This window comes from Polypterus senegalus, chromosome 15 (genome assembly GCF_016835505.1).
Source record: "Polypterus senegalus isolate Bchr_013 chromosome 15, ASM1683550v1, whole genome shotgun sequence".
Lineage (NCBI taxonomy): Eukaryota > Metazoa > Chordata > Cladistia > Polypteriformes > Polypteridae > Polypterus > Polypterus senegalus.
In genome coordinates this window covers 116,906,769-116,918,987 of record NC_053168.1, presented here as the reverse complement: position 1 = coordinate 116,918,987, position 12,219 = coordinate 116,906,769, and the positions used below count along the sequence as shown (strand labels likewise).

At 42.2% G+C, this 12,219-nt stretch overlaps 1 protein-coding gene across 1 annotated transcript in view; it reads left to right on the top strand.

The window, feature by feature from the left end:
* The window catches only part of tmem170b (transmembrane protein 170B), a 52,121-nt gene extending 40,162 nt beyond the window's left edge, over nucleotides 1-11,959 (top strand). The window contains exons 3-4 of the mRNA XM_039736656.1: nucleotides 4,066-4,116; nucleotides 11,696-11,959. Of these exons, the coding sequence (XP_039592590.1) occupies nucleotides 4,066-4,115 (50 nt within the window). The 3' untranslated portion in view covers nucleotide 4,116; nucleotides 11,696-11,959. The remainder of the gene's footprint in view (nucleotides 1-4,065; nucleotides 4,117-11,695) is intronic.
* Nucleotides 11,960-12,219: the final 260 nt, after the last annotated feature.

The window sequence follows — 12,219 nt, the reverse complement described above, 5'->3', positions numbered from 1 at the left end:
AGCCTTCAGTCTCTTGAGATGCTTCTCTATCAGCTTTGCACATCTAGATTGAGCCCACTCAATATTTGCCCCCCACTCTTCTTTACAGAACTGTTCAAATTCGATCAAATTGGATGGTGAGCATTGATGGTCTGCCATCTTTAAATCTTTCCACAGATTTTCCATGGGATTTATGTCTGGGCTCTGACTGGGCCTTAGAAGGACATTCACTTTTTTCTCCTTCAGCCATTGTGTGGTCAATTTTGCTGTGTGCTTCGTGTCGTTGTCGTGTTGAAAGGTGAACTTTATGCCAGAGGTTTTCCTCAAGAATTTGACGGTATTTTGCCCCATCCATTTTTCCTTCTACCCTAGCGAGAGCCCCGGGCCCTGTGGCAGAGAAACATCCCCACAACAGGATGCTGCCACCTCCATGCTCTACTGTAGGTATGGTTTGTTGTGGATGGTGAGCTGCATTGGTGTACCGTTTGGTATTGAGGCCAAATAGTTTGATTTTGGTCTCTTCTGACCATAAGACCTCTTTCCACTTAGCATCAGAATCTTCAAGGTGCATTCTGGCAAAGCTCAAACGAGTCTTAATGTGGCCTTTCTTGAGAAGTGGCTTTTTCCTTGTGACCCTCCCGAACAAACCACAGCTTGTGAAATTGTTGTCACATGTACACAGTGACCATTCTTTACCATAAAAGCCTGTAACTCCTTCGAAGTGGCCATTGGCCTCTTGTTAGCCTCACTTACCAGTTCCCTCCTTGCTCTTCCATCCAGTTTGGAGGGGCGGCTGGATCCAGGGAAGGTCCTAGTAGTACCAAACACTCGCCACTTCTTTATGATGGACTTTACTGAGCTCCTTGCGATTTGATAAAGCCTTTCAGATTTATTTTTGTATCCATCTCCTGCCTTATGTCTGTCCACATATCTATATCTGAGATCTTTTGAAAGTGGCTTGCCCCCCACAGTCAGCTGTTTGCTGTCAGTTGCACCACCAAGCAAGGGAATGAAGGCTTTAGGAACAGCTTCACTAACCACACGGATTACAATTGATCACAGGTGGAAGGAAGCCAGTAACCAGGGTCTGCAATGATAATGGTGGGCACTTACACCTGATTGAGTTTAGGAGAGGGGGGATCCTTTATTCATCTCAGTATTTCTTGTTTTTGATTTTTTTTTTTTAATTCTTCCGAACTGTAGCTGTGATACCTTTCACATGGATGTTAGAGATTGCATTGAGTAAGTAAAGCTGGAAAAAATATTAGTTTGTGTGTTTTTCATTTAAGGCTTTAAAGCAAAAAAAAGGGAATATTTTGAAAGGGGTGATTCTTTTCTATACCCGCTGTATTGTGTAGAAGTACGGAATAATAACACTGGACAGTGAAGATTTAGCTTCCTGAACACGTTTGGGTGTATCTTATGGATTTTGGCCTGCTGATCACATAAATTACCTCAGAATTTTCCTGTCATCTACAGTTTTATTGTAATTGTCTAGTTTCGTGATTTCTTCTCATAAGTACACATATACAGTACAACAACTACAACTGGAACATCTGTGGAGATCTAAGAGTGGTGGCACTGCTGCTAGGAATGGAACTTGGATTTCCCAAGTCTTGTTTTGTTTGCGAACAGGTCAGCCGTGCTAAATGTCTCATTATTTTAAGAAAAACTGGCAGCTCTGTGAGCATTTCATTTCAGGGAAGAAGTGTGTGGCTCTTGTCAACCCAGCATTTTTGCCACCTTTTCATTGAAAACTTGGACTGATGAAAAATTTTGTGAAGGCTTTTGAATATTTGAGACAGATGTTTCCACAAATATCTGATGATACTAAGATTAAGGAATACATTTTTGTTGGTCCATAGATCAGCGGTTTGAAGATCTGTCATGGTGTAGGAGGAAATTGTACAAAAGGCATTGAAGGATGTTGTCAAGAATTTTCTTGGCATCTACAGAGCACCAAAGTACATCCAGTTGGTGGACAAGTTTCAAGGGTACAAAACCATGAAGTGCAATGTGCCGCTCAAGATTCATTTTCTGCATTCAGACTTGAAATACTAATCTTCCCTGCTAATCTTGGTGCATCCAATGGTGAACGTGGTGAAAGGTTTCAGCAGGACATTACAATGATAGAATAGTGGAATTGAGGCAGTGGAATCTATCATTGCTGGCCAACTACTGATGGGAACTGAAATGAGAAGCATCAGATGTGGAGTACAATCGGCAGCACTACATTTTTAGTTTAATTGAACTAATATCGTGTGTCAGCATCATTAAGTGATTCTTCTTATTTCGGCTGATCCCATTAGGGGTCACCACAGCGGATCATCTTCTTCCATATCTTTCTGTCCTCTACATCTTATTCTGTACACCCATCACCTGCATGTCCTCTCTCACCACAACCATAAACCTTCTCTTAGGCCTTCGTCTTTTTCTCTTCCCTGGCAGCTCTATCCTTAGCATCCTTCTCCCAATATACCCAGCATCTCTCCTCTGCACATGTCTCGCCTCTCTGACTTTGTCTCCCAACCGTCCAACTTGAGCTGACCCACTAATGTCCTCATTTCTAATCCTGTCCATCCTCGTCACACCCAATGCAAATACTAGCATCTTTAACTGTGCCACCTCCATCTCTGTCTCCTGCTTTCTGGTCAGTGCCACCATCTCCCACCCATATAACATAGCTTCTCTCACTGCCAGCGATTAAACACACTAAATTCAATAAACATTAAAACTGTGGTATGGTCAACTTGATATTATATTTGTGTTCAGCTTGAAGATTCTTATCGTAATCACCAAAATCTTATGACGACGCAATATGTTTGGGGAAAACCAAAAATGTATTTGGTATAATCTTAAATGTTGTGCGTAACAAGCATCTTGGAGTACCAACCAGACACACCAAACACCTTGAAACAAGCCTAACATTCCTCTGAAGAGAATGTTGTAGAAGTCCTACCAAAATGTCTATTGCCCAGAACAAAGCTAATAAGTGACTGTCATCTGTTAATCTGTTTCCCTTCCCTTCAAATCTGTACACACATGAAGAAGGTGGACACCAAATGGACGACTGGTTGTGGAATTCAAACGTAGAATGTTGAATCTGTGAGGCAGTACTGCAACACTTTTGAGGTTTTAATGACAATAAGATTTATTTATAGTGTACAATGACTTCCCCAAGCTCAATGCACTTTGCAAGTATCCAATAGAGGCAGACGTGCAATGTCCAAGTCCTAATTCTGTGTAGAAGGTAATATGGGAAGTGTTAGATAATGAAGGAAACAAATTATTCCTGATTCAGAATTGTAACGATTAAAGTGCGTAAGACACTAAACAATAATTAGGTTTGTTTGAGGAAGTTAACTCCACCTAAAGAGAAGTGATGTCTTGAACAGGTGGTTGCCTTTAATGGTCTGAACAGAATCAACAGATCTAAGAACTTTAGAGAAGCCATTCCAACGTCTGAGCACGGCAGAACTGAAGGCATGTCACCTGCTGGTTGGCTGGGAGCACTGCAATGGAGTGCAGTGATGCAGAAGGGTGGGAATGAGGCGCTCTCTGCAAAGCCGGCTGAAGAGTTGCTCATGGACGACACCAACCAGCTAACGCTGAAGAGGAAAGATGTAATGCACATGACGCTGAGAGTCTGGGGGAGGACAGTGGTATCTATAGCAAGCCAGACTAACATCTACATCTAGAGCTGTTTCTACAGCAGAGCTCAGAATGGATTCCAGATCTCTTCATATGAAGATCAGCTTTTCAGGGGGTATCACAATAGGTTACTTTTTTATGATCTCTTCAACACAGTTTGAGATACTTCTGATGGATTTCATTTTAAGATCTCAAATAACTAATTCTGCACTTCGAGGGACCTTGGATACATTTTAAGGAATCCCAATTTGACTTTGTATGCAGTGTAAGATACCTGAAATTAATTTTGAGATTCCTCCAAATCACTTCTTTGCACTTCATAGGGCTTTCTAAATATCTTAAAAACAGACAGGAAACGTTTGAGATGTAGGAATCTGGCTACTCTGAGATTTCTGAACACACATTTGACATTTTGTATCTCTAATTCTATTTCAGACTTGCCCAAGTACCCGATGTTGCCCAGGTGTAATTATACAAAAGGTTAAGGTAAGAAGGCTAATATCTGTGTGTGTTTTGTAATGTTGGACCTTTTGGTTGTTACTGGTTGAAATCCAAGTGTCCCATTTCACCTCTCTAACAGTTCTTTCTGCGTTTGACTGGATTCCATAATTGTGGTAACTCCTTGTTGAGCTGGAACCATGAAAAATGAACTGAACTGTCATATTGACACAAGTTACCCTCAGACTCATTCTTTGGTCTTTAGTTGAAGCCCCTTTGGTAGTCATTCCACACCGGAGTCTTTTTGGGTCTGACATGACAAGCTTTACACCCCATGCATTTGGTGGTTTTCTGCCTTTCTTCTCCGTAGATCCTATCAAGTTCTTGTCATGTTGAATGGGGACATCTCTGTAGAGACCTTAACTGTGAAAAGCTTGAACTGCAAGTGCATAATGTACACATGATTAGATGATTAAAAAAATGGGTACTGTAATTTTATTGCGGGCAGAGTGATGGCTGTGAGGCTAGGGATCTGCGGTAGCAATCAGAAGGTTTCTGGTTCAAATCCCGTAAACGCCAGAAGTGACTCTAGTCTGTTGGGCCCTTGAGCAAGACCCTTAACCTGCAATTGCTCCGTCCTGGGTATGACGTTAATCTGCATCCAGCCCTGTGTGTAGACCCTCGAACCTGCAGGGAAAAGCCTGGGGGCTGATGGTAGAATTGGCACTCCAGCCATCATAAAAAAAACAAAAAAAAAAACCTCACACTATTCCATTCTGTCTGAACTAGTGTGCTGCTGAGGTGTCACCCGTCGCATGGCTGCACTTGGGTCTTAATCTGGGATCTTGAGGTGGTTTGTCATGTGGTGGGTGTGGCAACTCGCTCTATCTGCGCCTGCTCCTAACCTCCTGATTCTATTGCTAATAATCTCTAGTCTTCAAGCCCCCCGTCTAAAGTGGAAACTGCTGGCTGCACACACAGCTAAAGGTAAAGCAAGAACACTGCAGGGCCAATAGAGCTAGTAGAGCTAGTCAATCTATTAGGTGGCCACCTAGGGTGCCGACACCCGAAGGGTGCTCTCTGGACACTGAGGGGCACCATTTGTGTAAATGCAAGCATCCCATCTGCCATCTATGTCCCCTCTCGTGCAGTTGGACTGCTCTCTTACGTTGAGAATTTGCTGTTTTTGTGTTGGATTGGATCCCATAATTTGTGGTAACTCCTTGTTGCATTGGAACCATAAATGAGTTTGTTGTTGATTTGTTACTTGGTTTATAAAAAAATTGCACTGCAAGATAAACTGTTTGCTTTCCATGACAATAAAGAGCAAACTAAACACACTGAATGCTCCATCACTTTGTTCCACATGCAATTCAACAGCAATAACATTTTTATTTCTATAGCACATTTTCATGCAAGGAGCGCAGCTCAAAGTGCATTCAACCAACAAAAATTGCATTTCTGGCTGACCTGGTTCAAGTTTTTGTTTTATACACTTGATTAGGGTGAAAGGTCAGTAGTACGTCAAAGTCTGGAGAATTTTGGAAAGCTTAGTTTTCGCCAAGTTGGCAGGACATTCATATGGATTTTCTGACTCTGAGACTTGTATTGCTGTACATTACTTGTTGTGCATGAGCCCACCAAGTAATCCAGGATCTGGAATGCCATATGAGCATCAGTGTAGGGAGGAAGACAGCTGAGAGCCCACTACCTATGTGGCTCCTCCACAGCTTCTCCAGCTGCTAGGGTCCATTATCCTGGGTGTGTGGCAACTGGCTGAGGCTCGAGAGGGTTATGGCCTTAGGCCTTGTTCACACGGGCGTTAAAATCGAGCGTTTTTTTGCGTTCGTAGCGTCCGGTGAGCGCGGATCAAGCGCCGAGTGTTTTCTACACGTAGGAGTCAATGAGAGTGTTCACACGGGCTTTGGTGACGTGCGTTTGTCCGGCTGCGCGTTTATACGGCATCAAAAAAACGTTGCATGCAGCTTTTTCTTGGCGTTCAAAACCCAACGAACGCAAGGAAACCGCTTCTAGTTCGTTTTCTGCGCGTTTATTTTACGCTTCGGAGGAGCGGGGGTTTCATTTCAGTGCATAACCGGTGTAAGCGCACACTCGACTACTGTTTCCTTACCTCAAAGTGACAAGTAGTCTCTCTTCGGGGCTAACACCAAGTCGCATATTGGTTGATCGGCGTGCAATGTGGCATTGCACCAGCTGCAGCAGACAATCAAAAGTGGAAACCGACATCCGACAGTAATTTAAAAAACTGCGCGGAAATTTTCGCATTTCTTCATAAAGCACAAAAAAACTTCCTTTAACCCGACGTTGTGCAGTCTGAGGATGAACCCAGTAGCGGCGGCGATTTTTTCTCTCCCTACGTCGCCGTATTACGAGTATTTTTAAAACAAGAAGATTAATATCTAACATAGCAAAATGGTCCATATTGAAAGGAGGCACCTCAAATAAAACGACAAGGGCTTTCATATCCAGTTCCCGACACTGCCTCCACAGGTTAACACACAAACTACAATTTGGGCTGCAGGCTGGTGTTAGACAGAGACAAACGAACGCCGGTGTAGAAGTCAATCGATCGCCACCACAAAATGCAACATAAACGTCTAGGACGTTCAGAGCAAGTTCGGTTATCCAAAAACTTAACGCCCGTGTGAACAAGGCTAGGGGGAGAAGTGTGGCAGATCAAGTTGTCACTGAGCCCAGGTGAGCAGTGGATTGTTGACAAGCCTGCTCAGGAAAAGGATGAGGCAGAACTTGGAGGCAGCAGAGCGGTGGAGGGAGGGAGAGTCTCAAAGCTGAGGTCCCCACCTAGACCACTATTTGCAGTGTCGGTTCAGTGTAGGAAGATAGATCTGCAGCTTCATCAGTACACATACAATGGACGGATCACAGCTCAGAAATGTACCATTCAACTCCTCTGCTGCACCACCTGACAACAAAATACCTCAAGACCCCCCGCTGATGTACCTTTGTCACAGAGTGGGTGACTGCAGCAAAAACAAAAGTTGACGTTCACTTCGAGAGCCAACCCGTGGCAACAGCAATCCCTTAATTCCATATGGACTTCTTCTCACTCTGCTTCTGATTTATTCATTTTATAAGTCTTTGTGCTGTAGCACCGGCTTTATAATGGATGATGTGGGACTTTGAAACAGAAAACCAGGAAGGTCTAAGGTCTGACCGTTGTCCTGTAATTCACTTTCCTTCCAGGTGGGTAGGGTTGAGTGTTGAAATAGTGGCAGGTATGCCACCTAGACCTGCAAGAAGAAACCAGTTGAAAAGTGTAGATGTGTGAGTAAAATCAAAATGGAGACAGCTGAGCGAGTAGCACCAAAAGAATTAGCTTGAAACATGGAAAGAGGCGGAGGAGCTGTGCAAGTTTAGCAGAGTTCTGTTTGTATTGCGCTACTTCAGGTACATTTCAAAGGCACAACGCAGGCAGTTACATTAAGGAGGTGTTTTCCAGTATACTGCCCTGCTCAGGCCTACTAACTACTATTTAAGTCTATGTGCCAACTCTTCTTCTTTGCACCTCAGGTTGTTATAGTATTTTTTCAAACGAGTACGTTTAACAAAAAAATGTTATAATTGTAACATGGAATTTACGGTGATGTATCGATGTTGGTCATTATGGAGGACTATTTCAGACAAAATTAAATAAATAAATAAATGCGCAAATAAATAAAAGTATTGTGAAATGTGAGCATAAATAAATAAATGTATCATGAAATGAAGCCTTAATAAATAAATTTGTCATGAAATGAAGCCTTAATAAATAAATGTATCATGAAATGAGAGCATAAATAAATAAATGTGTCACGAAATATGTTTTTCGTTGCTTATTTATTTATTTCATTTTGTCCGTAACATTCCTGCAAATCGTCATGAAATATGACTTGAAATAAAACTGTCACTTTCACTCGTCAAAATATTTTGAACTGAGTATTTGACCCTTGTGTTACGAGTATAAAGTCAGGTGCATATTCGCAGCTACTTTTTCAAACAACTCTACAGCTCTGATCAGTGGCAAAGTTGTTCAGTTCAAAATATTAGTTGGCGCTGCTTTGGGCATTCCAAGTCAAAGTACCTAAACTAATACAGCCGTTGCAGCTTACCGTATATCAAACTGGCTCATTCGCCTTGTGATCGTCTTCTCTGATACACCATACAGATCTGCAATCTGTCGTACTTTTAAACCGCATAACAGAAGGTGTTCTATTGACTCAGCTGGAATGTCAAAGGATGGACGTCCAGAGCAGGGAACTGCATCACCCGAACTGGAGTGTAGTCGAGTCCGTTCCACCTGTTCTTCGATAATTTCAAAAATAGTGTAATCTATATCGGGGTCTAAAAGGGCCGCCAACATTGTAATTTCTTCCGATAAATCTTCAATTTTCTCTCTGAAATAGTACGTAATATCTTTGGCAGAATCCATTTCATCGGCAGTAGTAAGCATTTTTCTAATTAATTCTTGTGCTATCGATTCACCAATCAGTAACTAGAGGGCGTGTTAGAGCCCACCCTCTCAACTTTGACGAGTGAAAGTGACAGTTTTATTTCAAGTCGTATTTCATGACGGTTTGCAGGAATGTTACGGACAAAATGAAATAAATAAGCAACGAAAAACATATTTCGTGCCACATTTATTTATTTATGCACTCATTTCATGACATATTTATTTATTTAGGCTCTCATTTCATAACACATTTATTTATTTATGCTCACATTTCACAGTACTTTTATTTATTTACGCATGTATTTATTTATTTATTTATTTATTTATTTTTGTCCGAAATATTCCTCCATAGGTCATCAGTGATTCTCTATGTCGAATCACAGGTTTAATTTGTCCACAGATTTGGTAGGACGTTCAGGGATTTTATGTAATGTAGTGAGCTGTCCTGTAGATGGCGGTGTAAAATAACATTTAGACTGTTAGCCGCAGCATGCATAAGCGGGTGTTCATGCTGGTGTGCTAATAAAGTTTTAAAGCGACGAGAGAAAACGAGATTTGGGCCGGTTGGAACCACGTTAACCGGAGTTCAGTTCTAGGTGAAGTTATGTTGTGGGAAAGGAGCTGAAGGGCGCTGTTGCGGAGGTTAAAATGAAATTAAATTAAAAAATCGAGTGGCGTTCTTTCGCTTTTTTTTTGTTATTCAAACTTGCAAAAATCACGATCAGGAGGGTCACGGCCGGGCTTCTGTACGCTCTGATTTGGGCTGCGGCCGAAATGAACAAACTTTGAATAGAAAAAAGTTCTTGTTTTTCAAAGAGCAATTCCTCCCGAACGTGTCCGCTTTAACCTCATTACTGTTATCCCTGAGAGATCTCGCCTGCCGCTAGTCTCCTCCACCCCGTCGCCCCCCGAGTGGATAGTGGCGTTTCATCACCTGCTGACAGTCTCAGCGGCGGGTTTAAACAGCAGCCCACTTCGCCAAGCCTTTATCCGAGCTGTGGATTGGGGGCCTCGTTGGGGTTTGTTTTAATGACTAATGATACTATTCTGTCAATTTTAATTGTAGTTGTTTGAACGAAAAAGGGGGGTACTTTTGGGGCCAGTGAATGCTTAAAACGTATTCTATTCAAGTAGTTGTAATTAATTAATTACAGTTAAGTTATGAAATAAAAAATGAATTGTAATAAAGTCATGAAAATCCACCTTACTAAAAGGATGTGTCTGTGTGTCCATCAGGTTGCAGTGTCTTTAAAACGTATTCTATTCTAATTAATTGGAATTAATTACAATTAAGTTATGAAATTAAAAAATCTAATTAAGTTATGAAAATCCACCTTACTAAAAGGATGCGTCTGTCAGGTTGCAGTGTCTTTGTCATTCCAACAGATGGCGCATCACAACCATTTTAGTAATTGCATTGCATTTATCATTCCAACTGACGTAACCATTTTTAGTAATAAATTGTGTTACATTTATCATTCCACTAGGTGGCGCATCACAAACGTTAACACTGCTCTTAACAAATAATGTACCAACTGGCATATAACAGAGACGTATGCATTGCATGGTGAACTGTAAATATGAACTCTGGTTTACGTTGATTACAATCCGTCTTGGATGGGCAGGACAGCTAGTTCACTTTATAAAGGGGTCTTCACGAGTCGATTAGCTCCTTCTTAAAGCGAGGTAAGCCTGTACACCTTTCCTTTTTGCGCTTATCACATCATTAAGATGTTTGCTTGCGTTTAATGGCACTGCTTCTTGTTGCATTTACTTGGCTCGCACTTTAGGGTTGTAATACGACTCAAGCAAGAAAAGGTCATCCGAATTGTTTTAGGTTTGTAAGAGCCTTTTTTGACTATATATTAGAGAGAGATCCTCCAGTTACTTTTGAAACTTAAGTATACTTAACACGAGATACTCTAAACTTCTACTTGAGTAGTTTCCTTGTGCACAAATTTTACTTTAACTTGATTCTTTTTCTTGTAGGTGCCTCTGTTTTTACTCAAGAATGGCTGTTGGGTACTTTTATACGACACTAATGGGGGTCTGTGCTCCCTTTGCCGCTCTGGGGGGTCTGCACCGAGTGCTGTACTATCAGGCCGTCCACAGCTGGAAGTCGTTTCCCCCCACAGGAGCCACTGGTGCAGTTTCTTGCTGCTTACTTTTCCTCTCGCTGCTGATCTCTGGGTCTTTTTTCACTAAGGCCTTGCACAGGAAGACCTGCAGTGGCGCCTGACTGAGAGGGGAAACAAAAAAACAAAACAAAACAAGACCCCCTCAGAGGTACAAATGAACCGTAAATCTGTCAGAAGGGCAGTTTTCCTGCATTCGTGTCCATTCATAAAGCTCATCAGAGGCTGAGCAGAAGCCCCCAATGTGACACACTAGAAAAATGGAGCGTCTGCTAAGATGTCTTTTGATGGCGTCCCAGAAGACGTGATTGTGGTGTAAACTCCAAATTAAACAAAAGCATATTCTCAAACCCGCTTAATTTAGGGTCATTGGTTTTAGGGGGCGAGTCTGTTCTGGTATCGCTGGGCTTAAGGCAAGTGCCAGTGTCCAGTCGCTTTAACCTCACCTGCCTGTCATTCTTAGGAAGTAAATGCAAACTCCGCATACAGTTAATGATACTCAGAAGTGGCATTAGAGCCATTGGGTCTGTGAGGCAGCAGCTCTAACCACTGGGCCACCAGATCGCCCCTCAAATTCGACTGGGTCTGCATTTTCATGTGGTGAAGCTTGATGGGAACTCCTGGGCACTGTGGTAAGTCCACTTTAATCTTCATGTAAAGTCTTTACTTAGGGCACAATGCCCATTATAAAAGGGGCTACATACAGTGCCTTCAGAAAACATGCAGACCCCCACACTTTTCACACGTTTTGTTATGTTGCAGTCTTGTGCTCAAATTGTTTCTGTTCACATTTTTCCCCTCCTTAACCCAAAAATGACACAGTGAAAAACAGGATTTTAGAAATTTTGGCAAATATAATAAAAAATAATAAACTGATCTATCAAGTCCTCTCAGACCCTTTACTCTGTCCTTAGCTGAAGCCCCTTTGGCAGCCATTCCACCCCAGAGTCTCTTTTGGGGTCTGACACGACAAACTTCTCTCCCCTGCATTTGGGGGTTTTTCTGCCTCTCTCCTCTGCAGATCTTCTCAAGCTCTGTCATGTTGGATGGAGACACCTTGACTGAGAAAAGCTGGAACTGGAAGTACATCAGGTACGCAGGATTAAATAGAAAATGTAAAAGGTACTCTGATTTTGTTGCTCTGGGGTGGGTTCATGTCACGGGTCCTCCCGGTGTGTAGTGCTATATAAATGTAAAGAATTATTATTATTAGTCTTCAAGCCCCCACCACTTAAGTGGAAAGTTCTGGTTGCACACACAGCCAAAGGTAAAGATAGACAGGTACAGTCGTGGCCGAAAAGTTTTGAGAATAACCCAAGTATTGGTTTTCACAAAGTTTGCTGCTTCAGTGTTTGGTATGGTAGCAAAACGTCCTCCGAGAGCAGCGTCTCCCAGCCATCCAAGAACAGTTTGGTGACACACAATGAGCGCTCCAGCATGATGAAGCACCAGGTCATAAGGCAAAAGTGATAACTAAGTGGATCGGGGAACAAAACATTGAAGTTTGGGGTCCATGGCCAGGAAACTCCCCAGACCTTAATCCCA